The sequence below is a fragment of the Polistes dominula genome, unplaced genomic scaffold (assembly GCF_049000335.1).
Source record: "Polistes dominula isolate Pdom_NZ unplaced genomic scaffold, Pdom_raw_medaka contig_12, whole genome shotgun sequence".
Classification (NCBI taxonomy): Eukaryota; Metazoa; Arthropoda; class Insecta; order Hymenoptera; family Vespidae; genus Polistes; species Polistes dominula.
In genome coordinates this window covers 4,689,409-4,708,477 of record NW_028301116.1, presented here as the reverse complement: position 1 = coordinate 4,708,477, position 19,069 = coordinate 4,689,409, and the positions used below count along the sequence as shown (strand labels likewise).

General features: G+C 32.3%; 2 protein-coding genes across 3 annotated transcripts in view; one reads left to right on the top strand and one right to left on the bottom strand.

Moving 5' to 3' along the window:
• Positions 1 to 5,876, top strand: part of LOC107068751 (uncharacterized) — a 15,900-nt gene extending 10,024 nt beyond the window's left edge. The window contains exon 3 of the mRNA XM_015325467.2: positions 347 to 5,876. Coding sequence (XP_015180953.1) covers positions 347 to 742 — 396 coding nt within the window. The 3' untranslated portion in view covers positions 743 to 5,876. The remainder of the gene's footprint in view (positions 1 to 346) is intronic.
• On the bottom strand, positions 4,400 to 19,069 carry LOC107066399 (muscle LIM protein Mlp84B). Of its 2 annotated transcripts, none has more exons than XM_089176925.1 (9): positions 18,894 to 19,069; positions 16,898 to 17,022; positions 16,008 to 16,170; positions 11,452 to 11,578; positions 9,182 to 9,278; positions 7,971 to 8,058; positions 6,817 to 7,113; positions 6,406 to 6,726; positions 4,400 to 6,331 (listed from the first exon to the last, which is right to left on the bottom strand). In XM_089176925.1, exons 2-9 carry the CDS (start codon positions 17,010 to 17,012, stop codon positions 6,055 to 6,057), a joined length of 1,485 nt encoding a protein of 494 aa, XP_089033051.1. In that variant the 5' UTR covers positions 17,013 to 17,022; positions 18,894 to 19,069; the 3' UTR covers positions 4,400 to 6,054. The 2 variants fall into 2 exon arrangements, with proteins under 2 accessions (XP_089033051.1, XP_015176466.1); XM_015320980.2 differs by lacking the exons at positions 7,971 to 8,058; positions 9,182 to 9,278 and adding exons at positions 8,159 to 8,243; positions 8,449 to 8,545 and having other exon boundaries at positions 18,894 to 19,067.

Below are 19,069 nucleotides of genomic sequence, written 5' to 3'. Positions count from 1 at the left end.
GTTAAATATTTCGTTTGGTCAACTAGAGCCAATTACGCGTGCTGCATGGTCCTCCTCTTCCTCTTTCTCTCTCTCTCTCTCTCTTTCTCTCTTTTCTGGCGGTACGTACGCGTATACAGTGTTTTAAAAAACGTCGGTGGTTGATGTGTTCGTTGACTGCTCATCACCCGTTTCCCAATTTTCGTTGGGAAAAGAGGGCATATCGAACGTAGCCTGTCTCTGTACAGATACGCTCAGAACGATGATTGGAATCGACCATTGTAGTTGTACTTTTCTAACCAATTTTTCTCTCTCTAAGTTTTTATCGGATTACTTTCTTTTTTTCCTTTTGTTTTTGATGTTACAGGTATGGTTCCAAAATCGCCGGGCAAAATTTCGAAAACAGGAAAGACTGGCCCAACAAAAATCATCGTCCCAAGGTGGAATTGGTGGTGATAGTGGTGCTTCAAGTCCAGTTGCTGGAAATGTGAAAGCCGAGGGACGTTCTCCAAGAAGTCCTGCGACACCACCGGTTGGCTCGAACGGTAGTGTCTTACCATCGAACGAAGTCAAGCCTGTCGCCAATCCTAATTTGGTTAATGCGAAACATACGCCAGACGGTAACGGAGAAAATAGCTCACCTAGCGTTCGTGCAAACAGTGGAGGTGGTACGTGGGGTTCATGCAGTCCAAGACCTTTCTCCACGGCGTTACCTTCTTATTTGTTGGATCCCCTACCTTTGAAAACCGGAAATCTTTATTAATTTCTTATTTATTTTAGAAGGTTATGGTAAGCCGACAAATTCGTGTAAATATATAAGAGTATCGTTTTATCGGACTGGTTGACGAGAATTATCTGTGTGATATGTAAATTCAAGAGTGGTCATTAACAATCTTAATTCTTTTTTAGAAATTCATTTGAATTCGGTCCTAGGCTTGAAAAAAGATTTATGACGTCATCTCACAAAATTATTATTATTATTGAAATGCGTTGACAAACTGTATAGATTCAAGCGATTTCCAAGATATTAACAAATAATTGGACAATTCAAATATATATGTATGTATATGGAAGTTATTATTAATGACCACACTTGTAGCAACGAGTTCGATTCGTTACCCTGTTATTATATCAGACTTTTGGGAACATTGTTGATAGTTATTTTGTTTTTCGAAGTTCACCGTTACATATTAAACTTGCGGATGGGTTTGAACCAAAAATATATGATCGATCGTTTCATTTCGTGCTGCAAATATTTCTTTCTTTTCTTTTTTTTTGTTTTCTTTTATACAATTAATATATCGATGTAAATCGTGAATCGATAAATAAAAAGAAGAAAAGAAAAATACTTTGTTGTAGGTAATACTCGGATAAAATATGACTTTGAAATAAGTTCGCACGAATTACAATTATAATAAAATATCCGGCGTAATCGATGACTATCCAAAATGATATTCGATTTAATAGGTACAAACTAATTTGTTATTCACGGATTTTTATCCTTAGGATTCTTGAAATGGTACGTTAGGATATTATCCATAGCCCATTTGTAAAAAAAATATCGTTGAGTAAATCGAGCGAAGGGTGAAATAGTTAAATTGGTGAATTGAACATTTAATCATACACGATCATTGTTTAACGTTAGTTTTCTTAAGGTTTAGATAGATGTGTAGATGACCAACAGAAGCAATAATGGCGGTCCCCTGTACAGAATTAACTTACGACGATTGTTCAAAGTCCATTTAAAATTGGATTTCTCTCAACAAACAATGTCTTGATTCGTCCTTTTAACAAAATAAATTAACTGTGAATTAACGTCGATTACAAATTTTCTAAATCTATATATTCAGGGTGATGGGGGGGGGGGAGGGAGAGTCTAGTAACCAAAGGGTTAACAAACATTCTTCTTCATTTAATTTCTTTTTTTTTTATTGGCAAAATGATCACACAAAATTGCCATACGACTCTGATTCCATTATATTATCTAACATTTTATGAAAACAAATACTAGTTTGCACGTATACCTTAGATCGTATATTGTTGCACTAAATCTAAAAACCATTTCTAATCTATGCCATGAATTATTGCAAATGACGAGTTTAAAGAATAAAGAAAGAGAGAGAAAAAAAATGTGAGAGATAAATTACTGCGTCCTTGATAATCTAAACATAAATGCGACAGCCGTCCTCAACTAATTTCAATGAATATTACCTAACTGTGACAAACGTATATTACTAAAAAACAAACCGATGGGTAGGATCGATGGGAATTGTAAACTTTGTATTTTTTATTTCTTTTGTTTTTTGTTTAAATCATATTACACGTCTTGATAGACAAAAATACAATGAGAGTAATGTTAAAGAAAAAAAAACGATATTATTAGATCATTGTCCTTCGCATTAAATTATTTATATTCTAAACTATAGATTTGACTACGCTACCCATGTAACAACAAAATTAGACATAAATTTTGATTCCATTGTCACTTGTATACAACCGTCCATCCTCTATCGCCTGCCCAAAATGAATTAATCGAAAATCCGTTATCCGATAGGAAAATACGGTTAGAAATTTTACATGTTTTTTTGATCAAAGAAACAAAAAATAAAATAAAAAAAAAGAAAAAGAAGAAAAAAGAAAAATATTGATAAGAATCGAAACGTCTATCTGGATTTACCAGTTAAATAACTAACGGGCTTGTGTGTGCCCGTTTTTAAAGCTAGCGCGTATTCTAATATTCTGAAAATGTATGAGAAACATTTTGGGATGATGTGATTTTGTATTTATGATTTTCGATCTATCGGATAGATCGAAAATTTATCGGAAAAAAAATGTGAGAACGTAAATAAATAACGTGTATAATAACGTGAACTCTGTATATTGAATTATCATTTAAGATTAAGGATAACTAAATCGCTCTATACTTAGGTATAATAATTCTATGGGTAAGATATACATATAAATATATATATATATTATTAAAATAACACGATGTGTGTTAATGTACACAGTTATGAGAAACTCAGAGAGAAGAATGTGCAGAATGCGAAATATACAAATTATTTATGTGTACATCGGAGGCAGAATGTTTATTTAAAAACTTGTAATAAATATATTATAATTAATATGATTTATATTCATTATTAAATATTTCCTATTTATTATCACAAGTTACTTCTTATGGATAAATGTTTTATTGTCTCTAACAATAATATTTTCTTTCTAAATTTTTCATTATTTTTCAAATGATTGTTATTTGTATAAAAATATTATTTGTTATGTATAAGTAACGAAGAAATAATTCACGTTTTAATTTACATCGATTTCATTTATTCGATCATTAATCCATGTCCACATTAATCTCATTCAAACTTGCAAAAAGGAAAAATTTACTTGTGCCAAGATTAAACGCGTTGATTAACATTTTTTTTTTTAATTTCGTGTTCATTATTTTTGTTATATTTCATTTTACTAACATAAAAATCAGAAAATTTTGAAATTATTTTGTTTAAAAGTCAATCAAAATGTAAGTACTATAAATTAAACAAATCTTTCATAAAACAATTACAACAACGAGCTTTCCAAAAGTTGGTTAAATAAAATGATCATAATAATAATATTCGAACATTGTGAAATATTAAATAATATTTTTTAACTATAATTTTATTTTTTCTACAAGACATGCAACAGCTGCCATCTGTGTTCAAAAAGATTCGTGATTCTAGGGGTTGAAAATGCGCCATCTGCGAGCGGGGTGGATTCGGTTGAAAATGCAGGCTAACATAAGCCAACTCTATAGTGGATAAAAAAGAAGGAAACTGTGAACGTAACGAACGATAATATCACAGTCGAAGCGTAATTGTTCGTTGATTGTCCTTGTTAATTATTCAATGACTATTTTAATTTATATCGAGATATAAAAAATTCTATACGATAACTCTCATATATCAATTTTATCCGAGATTTTTGTATGAATTAATAATAAAGATAAATAGAAAGTATTTATGAAAAATAAAACCTACTTGTTGACGAACAAAAAAAAAATAATAAAATTCTCCAAATTTAATTGTCTTTACAAATTTGTTAATAATTAATGTATTAATACCATTAAGCTTTTACCAAATTAATTATTCAATTCAATTAACTCTCTGTAACGACGTTTAATTTTAAAATAGCACGTATCCGTTTTTATTTTTCTTTTTATTTCATTACTACACAATTATTCATTAATTTATGTATATGAATTTATTTAAATATTTTTTTTTCAAATTAAAATTATATTTAAACGTAGGATATATTTTATTATAGAAACTTGAAAAGTGAATATAGTGATGGTATTGGAATAGCAGGAAGAAAACTTGTAAGTGTTGGTCACTAAAGACCCCATTTCATAGGACCATAATTCGAAGGGTTGAAAAAGTATTCTTACCAATCAATTTATTTTCGAATATATATATATATATAGATATATATATTCACTGAAGATTACAATAATGTAAGATTTAGTTTTCCAGTCGATTTACATGATTTATTTTTATCCTGATTAACACGATCGAGATATGCTTTTACTATAGACATTAATATAGAAATTTCGTTCGATCGCACCGTACCACATTGTACTGTATGTATAAGTTCAATGTTCGTTGTGTGTTAGGTTTGTAATAAAACACACACAAACACACGCGCACAGGTGATAATATATTTCCATTAAAATTTGCATTTCCTACATATTATATAACTATGGATTAAAACATTTTGCCTATAAATGGTCCTTTCTCACCCTCTCTCGCTCTCTCTCTTTCTCTCTCTCCCACTTTCTCTTTCTTTCTCTCTCTCTCTCTTTCTCTCTCTTACTCTCTTTCTTAAATCACGTACATTTATTACCTATTAAATTATTTAACTCTCAAGCAAATACCTTTAATTAACACGAAAGTCCTTTCTATCGAAGTAAGAGGGGAGGAGGTGTAATTTATAAACGTTAACAATTAACGTTTTTACTTCTTTTTTTTTTTTAAAGTACTCCCCTAATTATTATTATTATTATTATTATTATTATTATTATTATTATTATTTGTTATATTTATAACTCGTAAAGCAAAAGACTTTCGGTGATAGGCAGTGACACAAGGTTCTATGATCACATATAACCGCACAATAGCGCACATGATAGAAAGATTTGGAATGTGCGTTTAGTGTGTGTTAAATGTAAATAATAGTCATCCTCGCATCCCTCTCTTTAAAACTCTAATATTCGAAGGAAAACATTTCTTATTTCGAATTTGTAGAATTGATTAAACAATTCTCAACATTAAAAAGAAGGATATTCTGAGTATTCATGTACTTTGTTTAATTAACAAAGTTCGTTTTATTCGATTATATCATCGACGTTTATATACATATATATATATATGTACATATGTATATATACACACATATATATGTATATATACGAGTAAATAATTATTTCATTGCATCTTAACGTTCGTTCGCTCGTTTTCGTTCTTCCAGCTTGAAAGTGAAAGCAAAATGATGATAATATTTTCAAAAGATATTTTTAAGCTAAACGATATTTTGTATGCGTAATATTATATGTTATTGTTATTATTAATATTATTATTAATATTATTTGATAATATCGCGTTAGAAGTATTATTATTAGTTCCATATAATAATAGTTTTCTAGCTATGACCGGAACGATTGTGATGGGCGCGAGGGGGAGGGTAAAGGAACGTGTTAATATATTTTTTCTCTTTTTTGAGATTAGAGTGCTCGTAATTTACCAATTTCGAAATTCTCGTAACTTTATCATTTGTTTATATCGATAGTGTTGTGTAAAGATACGTGTAGATCTGTTTGTCGTGTGATTAAATTTGGAGGAAAAAAAACGATAAAATTGTTAATATGTTCGTAATAAGTCCCTGTTAATAACTGATGAAATTAATTTATCGTTTACTTGACAAATTCTTGTCAATGATGTCTTATGTACGTATAATATGTATAAATATGTATATATGTGTAATATGTATATGTGTATGTGCACGCGCATCGAATGTTGATTAATTTTTGATAAAATTTTAAGCCATCGTTAGTGTACCCGCGCCCATGCCAAAACCGACACCCTTAGGCCCGAAATTTCTGTTGTAGCAACCCCTGCAATAAATTTCACCGTCCGGTGCATCGTTTAAATTTGTCGAGTCCAAGGAACGATTGCAGGCTGTGCAGTTAAAGCAACGCTTGTGCCATACACGATTTTTCGAGATCATCTGCTCAGCAGCATAAACTGGATAACCGCAACGAGAACAACCATGACCGTCGTTTCGTTTCTGTCCAAGCTGAGGCTTCGAATCGATGCTAAAACAATCGAAAGAATTTTCATTTAATAAATATTATCTAAAGATACGATTATTATATGTAAACGAACTTACTAAGATGGTGCATGATCACCATTCGTCGAAACGAGAGTGGGAGTATGTCCAAAACCAAAACCTTTAGGTCCGAAGAGTTTGCTGTAGCATGAACGACAGTGAATTTCTTTATCCGGTCCATCGCATGCCAACATGGAGTCAAGAGGACGATGACATTCGGCACAGTTGAAACATTTCTTATGCCACATGGTACCTTTAGCCAACTGTTGTTCAGCTGCGAACACCATACCACCGCAACGAGGACAACCCTGTCCGGCTGGTGCTTTAATTGAAGTTGTGTCCGGATTGTAAAATGGTCGACTCGATGAAATCTCTTCTTCCCTGTGTAATATCAAAGATTTATTTTTTATTTTTATTGTATCACTTTTATTAAATTAAAATTTGTATAAATAAATTAAATTGAATACTCACGTTAGACCATCGGTCTGTAAGAAACCAGAACCACAAGCAAAACCATAACCGTGAGGTCCCCATTTCTTTCCATAACAAGTCTTGCAATAAACATCCTTGTCGGGACCATCGCAAGCAATGATCGAGTCGAGAGTTTTGGTGCAATCATGACACTTGTAACATTTTCTATGCCATTCTCGTCCCTTTGCTAAGACCTGTTCCGCGGCAAAGACTACACCTCCGCAACGTGGACATCCCTTGCCAGGTGGGGCCTTGATGATGGCTGTGTCGACAACCGTAGTACGAGGAGCGGCATCACTGAACGTTCATCAAATACAAAATTATATTATTATATTGTCGATTGTTTATTTCTACATAAGAATATTATTTATGTATAAGCAAAGTTAGCATATGCGATGTGTAAGCAAAAAAAGATTTTACATTTTTAGAATTTCTCTCGTGCTTTTTTTCCCCACCCCTCCCAAAGAAGAAAGAAATTAAAATAGTCTACGATAAAACAAAACGTAACAGGTTGATCTCATGCAAAAAAGGAAAAAAAGAAGGATAGTTTTAGCTAACAACAGCAACCTGTAAGCTTGCGGCAAAAGCTCGCACGTGCGTAGTTATTCGATCTCTGAATTTAGAAAAAGCAAATATATATGTATATTTATCTAATACTTTTTACGAGCGAACGGTACTAAAAAGTTTCGATTCTAAATATAACACATTTCTATCGTTGCTAACCGGATATATATATATACATCGTGACGCTTGAACGTTAAATGATATTTATGATTGGTAAGATGTCTTGAAATCAGACGCATCTCATTCATCTGCATCTCGTTTGATGCCACATCAATTGATATTTTTAATGTAATGGCGCGTGTCTCGATGTAATTAGGAGTTGACAAAATGTGACATATTTAATATAGACATAGGAATGTTAACCCATTTGTTATTAACAACGATACATAAAATGACAAAGTCCCCCGTAACGAAAATGGATTAAAGATTAGATAAAAATTGTTAAAAAAAAAATTGATCGATAAACATTAAAAAAAATTCTATGAGTGATTAGTTCACCAGGATCAAAATAGTTGGGTATAATATATATCTGGGTGTGTACGTTGACGTTGATAAATAAAAAGTAATAAAACTAATAGGGGGGTGCATACCCCTCGTCCTCAATATCGCACTGCAGGCCGATGTACATAACCCCAGCATGACCGATACCTCGCGGACCGAATTTCTTCGGATAGCAAGCTGTTAAGCAGACAAGCGCACCATATATAGTGAGAGTGTAGAAGCTGAGGCGGGATATCTCTCGCGCTTTCCCGTTTTAGTTTCGGCTCTGAAAACCCACCCATTGGTGTAGCAGTCGCTCTGCAGGGCGCCACCACCCTGGCCGTAGCCATAACCCTTCGGTCCGAACCTCTTTCCGTAGCATACTGCAGAGAACACGAGTTAAAGGTATCTCGTAGATCGACTTCACTGACAGTACAGACCAAAAAGAAGTTCTAACGTGCTGATCGTAATTAATAAACTAATATTAACAATTAACTGATGTTTCATGACAAATACTTTTAACGAGGAATTAATCTTGCACGTTACATCTTCTTATCTACGGACATTTTTCTTTTGGGATCACCTTACCTTTGCAATAGATATCCTTGTCAGGACCTTCGCAGCAGTTGACAGAGTCTAACCTCTTGCTACAATTGGCACATTTGAAACATTCTTTGTGCCATTGCTGTATAGGATACAAAGGGTCTTTTGTTAGTCACCTCGGAAGGAATAACGTGCTTTTGACAATTCTACTTATTGTCATTGATATTACTTATCTCAATCGAGTCGACTCTGTATGTTTCTCGAATTGGATATACAATATTTGATCAATAGGATCGTATAAGAGTATTTTAGAACACCAAAGGGGTGACCCATTCGTAGTGGCCAGTCCTCTTACCATGTCTGCTTACGAGTGAACTGACTTTGTGAAAAAAATCATTTTATTTGACATTAAAGACAAAATTGATCAAAAACTACGTATACACAAGAAAATTAGAATATAGATCAAAAGAAAAGATAGGAGGGAAAGAAAAAAAAAGAACTCAAGATCGCGAATCGTTGGAAGAGACGGACAGAAAGATAGAAAGAGAAAAATCAAGAATTTGGTGCTAGTAGTAGGAATCAAAGATTTTTGTGACGGTTACCAACAAAAAAAAACTATTTATTTCTTCGTAATTCTTCCCAGAAAACGAAAAATAAATTAAGAAGAAGAAGAAGAAGAAAAGAAACATAAAAAAGAAAAAGGTACGGACATGTCAGTAACGTGTTTTTCACAAGACAGCAATATTAAGGAAACATAAATTTGCTGATCAAAAGATACCTCGACAATATATATCGCGATCCGGACCATCGCAATGAAGCGTCGAGTCCAAAGACCGATGACAGACTTTGCACTTGAAGCATTGCCTGTGGTAACCCTAATCACAAGAAGCAGGAATGACCACGCTGGGCCCCGAGTAGAGTTCTCAGATTGTCCGTTCTTATCGAATCAATCAATCGATCGTTATCATTGCCATTAATGCGAGGAATCCAATCAATTTTGATTATCTATTTGTCATATTAGAAATATATTTTCAAACAATTTTCAATATGTTTCATTCGTTCCACTTAGGGTGTATACCACCTCTGGGACCCAGTGCTATTTTTCAACATTGAGCGGCTAACGTAAGAGCGGTCGACCGATTGGTGCTTTGCCAGCCATGATGCGCCGAAGAAGCTTTTGGAATAGCACCAACGGCAATAAGCTGACACCGATTCTTCCCCTCTTCATCCCCCTGTCATCCCCTGATTCTCTCTATCTCTCTTTCTCTCAAATGTCGTCCATTATTTTTTCTCTATTGTTAGAAAATGACACGTTTCGTCATACACCCCAGGATTACGGAAACACGTCACGATCTATGACTCTTTGGCAACATCTCAGGCCCGTGCCTGTTCTTCACACGTGTTTAACTTATTCTACCGTAAAGACGAAGAATGCTTTTCCTAGAAGATTGTTTTGCGCAATTGAACTCTTTCACGAAATGAAATAACTCTTTGCTTATACTACTTTACTCGATTTAAATCTAATTTCTTCTTCTTTTTTTTTCTTCGAAAATTCATCAAATGGTTAAAAAAGAATTAAATTTTACGGTGACAAAATAAATGTTAAATTATATTAAGCTAATAATTATCATGAATACCTTACCTATATCAATCAATATAAAAAATTCAATTTATTCTTGTTATTGCAACGCAAGAGATGATACTTTTCCTCTCTAATAGAACGCTTAGAATATTTTGGAGATTCTTTCGTCACCGTTCCAAGATAATCAGATTTATCTCTTTCCTACTTTAAATCAGATTTGTTTGATCATCCAGGCGTACACTCATTTATCGCCCATTTATTCTAACCTAATCGTTTATTTTACGATTGCGTGGAATAGTAACGCAAGCAATCTAACAAATTTTTCGGCTAAAAATACGAAGCAAATCCGGCACGCTCACATACACGCATACACGCATATATAAAAGAGAAAGAGAGAGAGAGAACGAAGTCGTCCGCTCTAAGTGCCGACGCTGGAGATCTAAATTTAGTAGCTCGAGGTAATATGATTTCGGTACCACCTGTGATTTTCCTGAAAGATGAACTTAATCGTCCAAAAATTGTCTTCTTGATTGAAAAATTTAAATAATTTAAAAAATACATTGACTTTCTCTCTCTCTCTCTCTCTCTCTCTCTCTCTCTATAGAAAAAATATAAAATTTTATTCCAATTCTATGAATATTTATTTATATAAAGAAACGATCAATCTAAGAAAATATTTATCAAAATTATGGAATTATTAAAAGAAGAAAAAATAAATTAATTGAAAAAATTAGAATGAAATATGATAAAACGAATAATACAAAAAGAACATTAGTAATAACGGCGCGACGAATTTGTGGTTAGAAACGGTGAACAGACAAGCCAACCAGGAGATGGTTGGTAACGTGGGTGTTCGTGCACGAACTATCGTCACGCTTGTTATTCTAGTCTCGAATTGGTTGGCACGCTGCTAAGATTAGATCTCCTTGACTAATTATCTTACTTCTTGGTTATCTTCTTCCTTTTGCATGTTCATAAGTATAACGACTTGGTTATAATTCGAGAATAGGAAACTCTATGAAATATATTTTTACTAGGAATATCCCTAAATATCTTTCTGGCATTCTTCGGTGTAACTTATGGCAGACCTAGCACAGTGTGTATACGATGATACACCATGTAACATTATACCCAAGCCAGATATGGCCAATCGCGTTCGATCTTTAAAACGATGTCGATGAACTAACCCGCTTTGAAAAATAGAACTTTGTTTGAATAATTCATAATTTTGTTTCTTTTTCTCTTGTTACATTTGGAATTTAATATAAAGTTTATTGTGAATCATTTTATTCAGTCGTTTAAAGAGATTAATAAAATTATAGCAAATAAATTGAAATGATTTGATTCCTCGCATCTACGAGAATGATACAAAAGAGCCGATACAAAGAGAATCATAATAATAATAATAAAAAAAAAGTTTAAATAACAGAGACGTAAGGGTCTCTCTGTTTTATTTTAAAACTTACCCTTCCTCTTGCTAACATTTGTTCGGCAGCATAAACGTATCCTCCGCAACGAGGACATCCCTCACCCTCGGGTGCTTTTGCAATGGCGCGTGGTTCCAAGATAGCGTTGGATCCTCTTGCAAGATCCCTAAACAATTAAGAAAGTTAGATCCTCGTCGTGTTCTTTTTATAAATTATATTTTAAAATTAAATGCGATGCTATGCGATGATCGGTGCTCGATCGAGAAAACAAAATGACCGAGCTTCGATCTATTTTTTTTTTAATTTTATTTTTTTTGCTTTTCATTTTATTATTTTTTAAGCTTCACACTCTCTCGTCAAACTTGAAGCAGCTTTAGCGCAAGAAACAAAAACTCTACCGAAGAAAAAGAAGAAGAAGAAAAAGAAGAAGAAGAAGGAAATAACAACAAAAAAAAAAAGAAAAAAAAAATACAGAAAAAATGAAAAGGAAAAGTGTAAGCTAGAAAACAAAAAAAGAAAAATCATGAAACTGGTAGAGAATAAAATAATTCATTCGAAAAAGAATATAATTTCTCTGTAACAATATTATTATGTTCTATCATTGAATTTATATCGCGTTTTAAAAATATGCTTGACTTTCGTATCGATTGTTTTTATTTTTTTTTTGAATAAAATTATTTAAAAAAAATGTCTACCAGTTTCGCAGACTTTCGCTCTCTCCGGCATCCGCAAGAGAATCTAAAGGAACAAAGAATTTGACAATAAAATTTCGTTTTCAAAAGAGATCAAGAGAAAAGAAAAAATCAATTAATAGGAGGCATGTGTTGTTAGTTTGCGAGTGTTAGTAAACGATTAATTTGTATTTTAAACCCCCACAATTATACAATAGACTAAACAACCGCCGAGCCCCGAGAGAAGAGCCGAGAAGCGGATAATATAATAAACAATATACAATAATAATAATAATCATTTCAAATATGAAAAATAATAGGAATAATAATATCAATAAGTAGAAATAGTAGAAGAAGAAGTAGAAGAAAAAGATGAAGAAGAAGAAGAAGAAAGAAGTAATACTAATTGGGATAATATAATGGGAATAAACATAGTTTATTTATGCCAGATAAATTAGGCCTATAATTAGGAGAGAGAGAGTCTGAGCGTGCCCGAGGACGTACATACAATATATATTTACTCATATATATATATTTATTTGTTGGTTTCTTGTAAGTTTAACTTTCGTGTATGGTATATATGTATATATGCGAGTACAAATCATATATACATGTCTACTAGCAGCGATGCATCGAGAGTTAAAAAGATTTGTTAGCAAGGTTACGGGGTTACGTGTCAAAAGAGAAAGAGATAGATAGATCAAAAGATGGATAGATAGATAGATAGTTACAATGAATCACAGGAATATTCGTACAGGCTCCCATTGTAAATTTCAAATCATTCATATTTGGATGTAATATGCAAAGCTTTTAAATTCTTATACATAGAAAATTATTTTAAGATTATTCAAATTTCAAATTGATATATATTTTATTGTTTCAAAGTATTTTATTATTAGAGATATATAATTGAAGTTAAATGATCATAAATTGTGTTCTCATAACAGTATTCGAATTTATGCAAAATAGAATAAAAAAATACAATGATTAATTTTCTAAAGTAATATTTGATTGATCCTCCTTTGATATCTTATGATACTTTGAAAATAATTGAGCATACGTTTCGAGACCAATTTTTATATCAGTTATACACAATTTTACTTCTCTTATAATAAAATATTCTTTTGCAATCAAATTTATATCGATTTAAAAGTTAAATTATCCTAAAACATATTTCTATGTATAAGAGTTTAAAAATATTCTATTACAAAAAAATATTGATTGTTTTAAATTGATAGTAGAGGTACGAGTGTTCCTATGACTGATTGTAAATAAATAAATAGGTAGGTAAAAAGAAAAATAGAAAGAGAGAAAGATAGAAAGAGAGAGAGAGAGAGAAAGAGAGAAAGATATAGAGAGAGAGAAAGAGAGAGAGAGAGAGATAGAAAGAAAGGGTTGAAGGCCGTGCAGGTGTCTTACTGGAACATATAGAAAAAAAACAAGCTTACTATATCATCACGCGGGGGTAGTAGAGAGCTATGGAAGAGAAAGATAGAAAGATAGAAAGATAAAAAAAGAGACAGTTAGATAAATAGAAAGAAAGATAGAAAGAGAAAGAGTGATAGAGAGAAAGAGAGAGACGGAATCTGACTCAGGTGCTCACCATTTTGGTACTCAGTATATTTTTCTTTATCGCTTTCGCATTTGTCATATTGCGACAAGATTATTTTGTTCAATGGGCCTCTGGTTGGCTCGAACTCAGCGGGGCTGGCGGGGTAAGGTGTGTTCGTGTACATTTTTTTGGTTTTTTTTTTTTTCTTATTACATTTCTTTTTCATTTCTTTTTTGTTTCTTTATATACTTTTTTTTGCGCTTCCTTTCCTTATATTATGTTTTATATTATATTTTATTTTATATTTATTTTTTTTTTTATAATTGGACTCATGGAAGTTCACAGTCGAAGTGAAAATAGGGGAAAAAGGGTTGGTGGACGGGTTTCACAGAAGTTTCTTTTTCCTTTTTTTTTTTGTTTAAACCATAGACAAACCATCAAAGGAAAATCATCACATTCACGTTACGCGTTATCGTAAGAACGTTCGATTTTTATTACACAAAGTAATACGCACGTAAAAGGTTTGTAAAGAAAAAAGGGGTTGTTGTGATTTGGTAAATGGACATTTTTTTACAAGACAGGTATTTTGTTGTTGTTTGTTTTTGGTAGTAGGTGGGTACAAGTGTGAGAAAGAGAGAAAAAGAGAGAGAGAGAGAGAGAGTTATTCGGTGAATGAAAAACACTTAATCAATTTTTTTTGTTGTTGATTTTTCTTTCCCTTTTTTTCCACTTTTTAATAATGGCACTTATTACAGATGGTACAAATGATCCTACAATCTAGTGTTCTCTTTTATTTTATTTTATTTTTTTATTATTTTTTTAGTTTTGTGGTTTTTTTTTCTTTTTAAGGTTGAGTTTCTTTCTTGTATGTGTGTTCGCACAAAAAAATTAATGAAAGGTTCGATTATTGGGCAACCACGTGAGGTCACAGGCCCGTGTGTACGAAAAAAAAAAACAGTTACAAAGATACATAAAAGAGAGAGAAAGATATATACGTGTATATGTATATATATATTATACTTGTGGGGAGGATTGTACAAATTCTGGGGGAAGAAAATTGGGAAGACACAACGAAAAGTGTGAACTATGGGAAAAGATAGATAGAAAGAGAAAAACAGAGAGAAAGAGAGAAAGAAAGAAAGAGAGAGAAAGATAAAGTGTGAGTTTAAGAGAAAAAAAGAGAGAGAGAAGGGAACAAACAAGTTTTGTGGATGGGGGTAGGGGGAAGGAAAAAAAATCTTCGAATGGGGTGAGAAAGAAAATAAAAAAGTAAAAAAGTGTAAGAAAAAAGAACTAATGACCGGATTGAGCAAACGTCTCAATTAATCGTCAGGCTTGTTCAAGGTAGGAAAAAAAGAACTCGAAAGTGGGACGACAATTAAAATAGAAAGAGAAAAACGTTAAAACGGAACTCGGTGTGTGTGAGTGTGTCTGTGACTAACATCGACTCGTGTACATTTTCTAAAATGAATTTTGTCAACGTTGGTTTTGTTAAAAGGAGAAGTAACACTCATCAAAATTCTTCGATATTATGACGAAGAAAATAGAAGAAAAAAGGGAAGAAAGAATAGAAAACAAAAAACAAAACAAATTCTAAGCTTCTATTCTGAAGAAGATACGTGTTTTATTTTATTTCTTTTTTTTTTTCATTTATTTCGATTTATTTCTCGAGAGAAAAAATATCGAGATCAAAGGATTAGATGACATTTTGATCCTTTAATGACAACGCGAAATTGTTCTTTTTTTATCTTTTCTTTTCTTTTCTTTTCTTATTTCTTTTTTTTTTGTTTATTTGTTTGTTTATTTATTACAAGAATGAACAACAACTGGATGCATGCCTATTTCTCTTCGCTAGGTTGCTTAAGAAGTAATCGTGGCAACAATAATATTCGCTTAGTTCCAACATCGTTGAAAGATGTTGTAACAATATAGTAACCAAGAGTAAGAGTCGCATGCTGTTGTTGGATTGAAATGTCCAATTGGCTTTTGTAATCGGTCAGGACGTTTTAATCGGTAAACATGTAATTTTGTTGCTCTCGCGATATGTTATTTACAGAATAGAGAAAAAGATAGAAAGTGAAAGAAAGAAAGAGAGAGAAAGAGAAAAAATAGAGGCAAAGAAAAATAGAGAGAGAGAGAGAGAGAAAAAGAGAGAAAAAATGAGAGTGTGACAAAGAGACAATCGACTTCGATGTCAAACTCGTCAAGAATATTTCTCAGGATGATATTTATAGAAAGGGGGTGACTTTGGATAATTTTTTGAAAGGTTGATTGCTTGATTGGTAGAGGTTTATAATAGTGAAGGGTCTTAGAGTTGGGGTTTAAAGGGGGTTGTGCAGTTGGGGGTTGCGGACGACCGTTGATGCACTCACTCGCTACTCTTCAGATGTTCGCCTTGGTCCATGGAAAGACAACCGGCGCCACCACCGAAACCATAGCCCTTAGGGCCGAACTTGCGGGCATGGCAGACTTTGCAGAAAAGCTCACCCTCGTGCTCGGAGCAGTTCGTCGAGTCGAGAAGCTTTCCGCAAAGACCTGTAACATAATCGTCAATGCGTTCTTCCAACCGAGATTTCTTTTTTTTTGTTCTTTTTATCGCAGGGTGTTTTGTTTTATTTCATCAACCAAGATGACGTGAGTACATTGGATTTAAAATGTGAAGAGTTTTTTTTTTAAGTAAGTTTCCATTAAATTGTACAAGTGGTTTATTTATAATGCATAGGTCATAACCCTGATGCAATGTTTAATGTCTTTTAAATTAATGATTTATTTATTTGCTAATAATTCCGGTAATATTGTGTTTATCTTCTTAAAAATTGTAATGATATAAATGAAGTAAAAATTTTATCGAATATAAATGATTCGTATTCCGTACGAAATGAAATTTGTAAAAACCGAAAGTTTTTATCTTTTCTCATGATTCATATACATAGATTGAGAACTACATATATATATAAGTTGAATTGGCAGCAACGTTGAGTGGAGCAAAAGTGTTGCAATCGAACGACTCATGTGTTAAATATAATCATGATGATCGCGTTTCTTTCCGTGAGTTTTCTACTTTCGTTCGTTGAGATTTCCAACCATCTCGGCGCTTTCTTTTTTATTCAAAATTATTTTTCTTTTTACGAAAATTCTATCATCGTCGTTCATCGACATCTATCGTATTCTTGATATCGACGTTATTTCTTTTTTTTATCTCATTTTAATCGAACAAAAGGTAAGAAAGTTAAGAATAAAATGAAATCATTTATTTACTTACCGCACTTAAAGCACATTTTGTGCCACTTCAATCCTCCAGCAACTCGTTCTTCTGCGGCATAAACAGATTTGCCGCATTTTGGGCATTTTGGATGTTCGACGGGTTTGAAAGGCATCTTGTATATACTACAAAACAAAAATCAAACGATATTCTTAGTAATAATAAATAAATAAATAATATGTACGATAAATAATAATAATATCCGATTTAAAAATTGAAAATCAAGATCTACGAAATCTCGTTTGAGTCAAGTATGTTTATATGATTATTTTATAAATAATATAAATCAAATTTTATTAAACGACAAAGAAACATAATCATCATCATCATCTTCATCATCATCATCCTCGTCGTTAAAGTTACGAGTTTTGAGTCGAGTTATCTAATCGTGTTATGCGTAAACAATCTAACTTCCGCCGTTTCTTTGCAACCGTGGTTATTTCCGTGATCAGGCTGAGACACTCGCTCAACGTCAGATCCTCCCACTCGTTGCTACTGTGGTGCTTGGGTACTGCTGCTAACTAAAAATCCCACCTACTTACTAACGTTTACATACTTTTCACTCGTTCCACTTCTTTCTTTTCAAACAGGATAAGTATAGACCGTCTAAAAGAGGACACGACGATGAGAAGAAACTTGGCCTAACTCGAGTCAAATTAATGTTGACGTACATTGCACTTAAGAAAATAACTATGACTATCTTTAAATTTGTCTTAATTGCGTACCAATCAAAATATCGTTAATTATAACTAATTATGAATATTCGTATGAATGAATCATCCTGGCAAGAGATTAAATTCAATAAATAGAGGAAAATTTAATGATAGCGTCTTCATAGTTTTCTTGGTAGTATCAAGTATGGCGCCGGATATTCTATATTCGTGCGGACCTAACCAACTCGACTTACGAGACCATTTTAGGGAAGACTCGTTAGGCACTCTTCACAAAAGATACAAACAGAGAGAGAAAGAGAAAGAAGAAATTGTATTTTTTATATTGAATATAGTATATATTTTCTCTTCTATATATTTATTTATGATCTATCTATGTACTTCTAATAAATGTAAAATAATAACTTCTAATTAAAAATTTGGATTACTAAAAGTCGTATGTTTATATCAAATATAAATAACAAGAAGAGTAATCCCGATTATTAGCCTGTGATTACTTATAGATCAGTGTATCCAAAAATAGATGCACATGCACCATCTTCTTCTTCTTCCTCCTCTTCTTAAATAATATTTCGTTATCCTACATATCTATGCTCAATTAATTACGATGAAAATACAATGAGATAAAAGCTATTCTTCTTCGAAGAAAATTAATTAATTAGGATGATATCATTTAAGCATAAAGATATTACCGTTGAAATATCTCACGTGAATTTTCTTACTGTATCTAACACTTGAACATATCGTTGTTAAACGAATGAATTTAATCGTCATTACTAACAAAGATTTCGTTTGGATCTAACCCAATAAACGTGACTCATTTATATCGATAATACCTAATAATAATTAATCTTAAGGAAAACGTGAGAAATCATTTCAAAGACTAAATTCTGATCGAAGAAGAAACACCGAATGTGTAAAATCATTTCTACTAGTAGTACAAGTCAAGCATTAATGCTTATCAAAAGAGACACCATAATTTCAATAACACAATTAAATTCTTTTTAATTTCACAATGCGTTAAAAACTAATCTGTGAAGAAGAATAAAAAAAAGATTACAAGTAATAAACAAAAATTTTCTCGATATGTCACAGATGAAAAAATAAATTATACAAACAAAAATTGATCGATAAAAGCAAAGTATCAATGATCACCAATAGTTTACATTGTATTCCTCATTTCATTTCTTTGCTATCACTGAATTAAGTTAAATAAAAAAATAAAAATTAAATAAAAGAAAAGAAAAATAAAAACAAGAGAAACAAATTATTTTCTTTTTTTTCTGTAATTTGTGGTTCGTTGCACTTTGATGATGTGTACTCACCACTAACGTACGTACGAGTATATCGAAGAAAATGGCACAAAGAAAAGTTGGATCTACTATGTAATATTTGTAAGAGCAAGGAATATTACGTATAAGAAATGAGATGAAGATTGGTTTAGTTTAAAAAGCACCGAGCACTCTACACCGCACTAATACTGGATTCGAATGGCCGTCCC

What these genes read in the sequence shown, in the direction of transcription:
- LOC107066399 (XM_089176925.1), bottom strand. Translation starts at nt 17,012, where the DNA reads ATGCCTTTCAAACCCGTCGAACATCCAAAATGCCCAAAATGCGGCAAA. An exon ending in TTACAGACCGATGGTCTAAC is followed by an intron (nt 6,727 to 6,816) that starts GTGAGTATTCAA and finishes GATATTACACAG; the next exon opens with GGAAGAAGAGATTTCATCGA. An exon ending in GGTGATCATGCACCATCTTA is followed by an intron (nt 6,332 to 6,405) that starts GTAAGTTCGTTT and finishes CGATTGTTTTAG; the next exon opens with CATCGATTCGAAGCCTCAGC.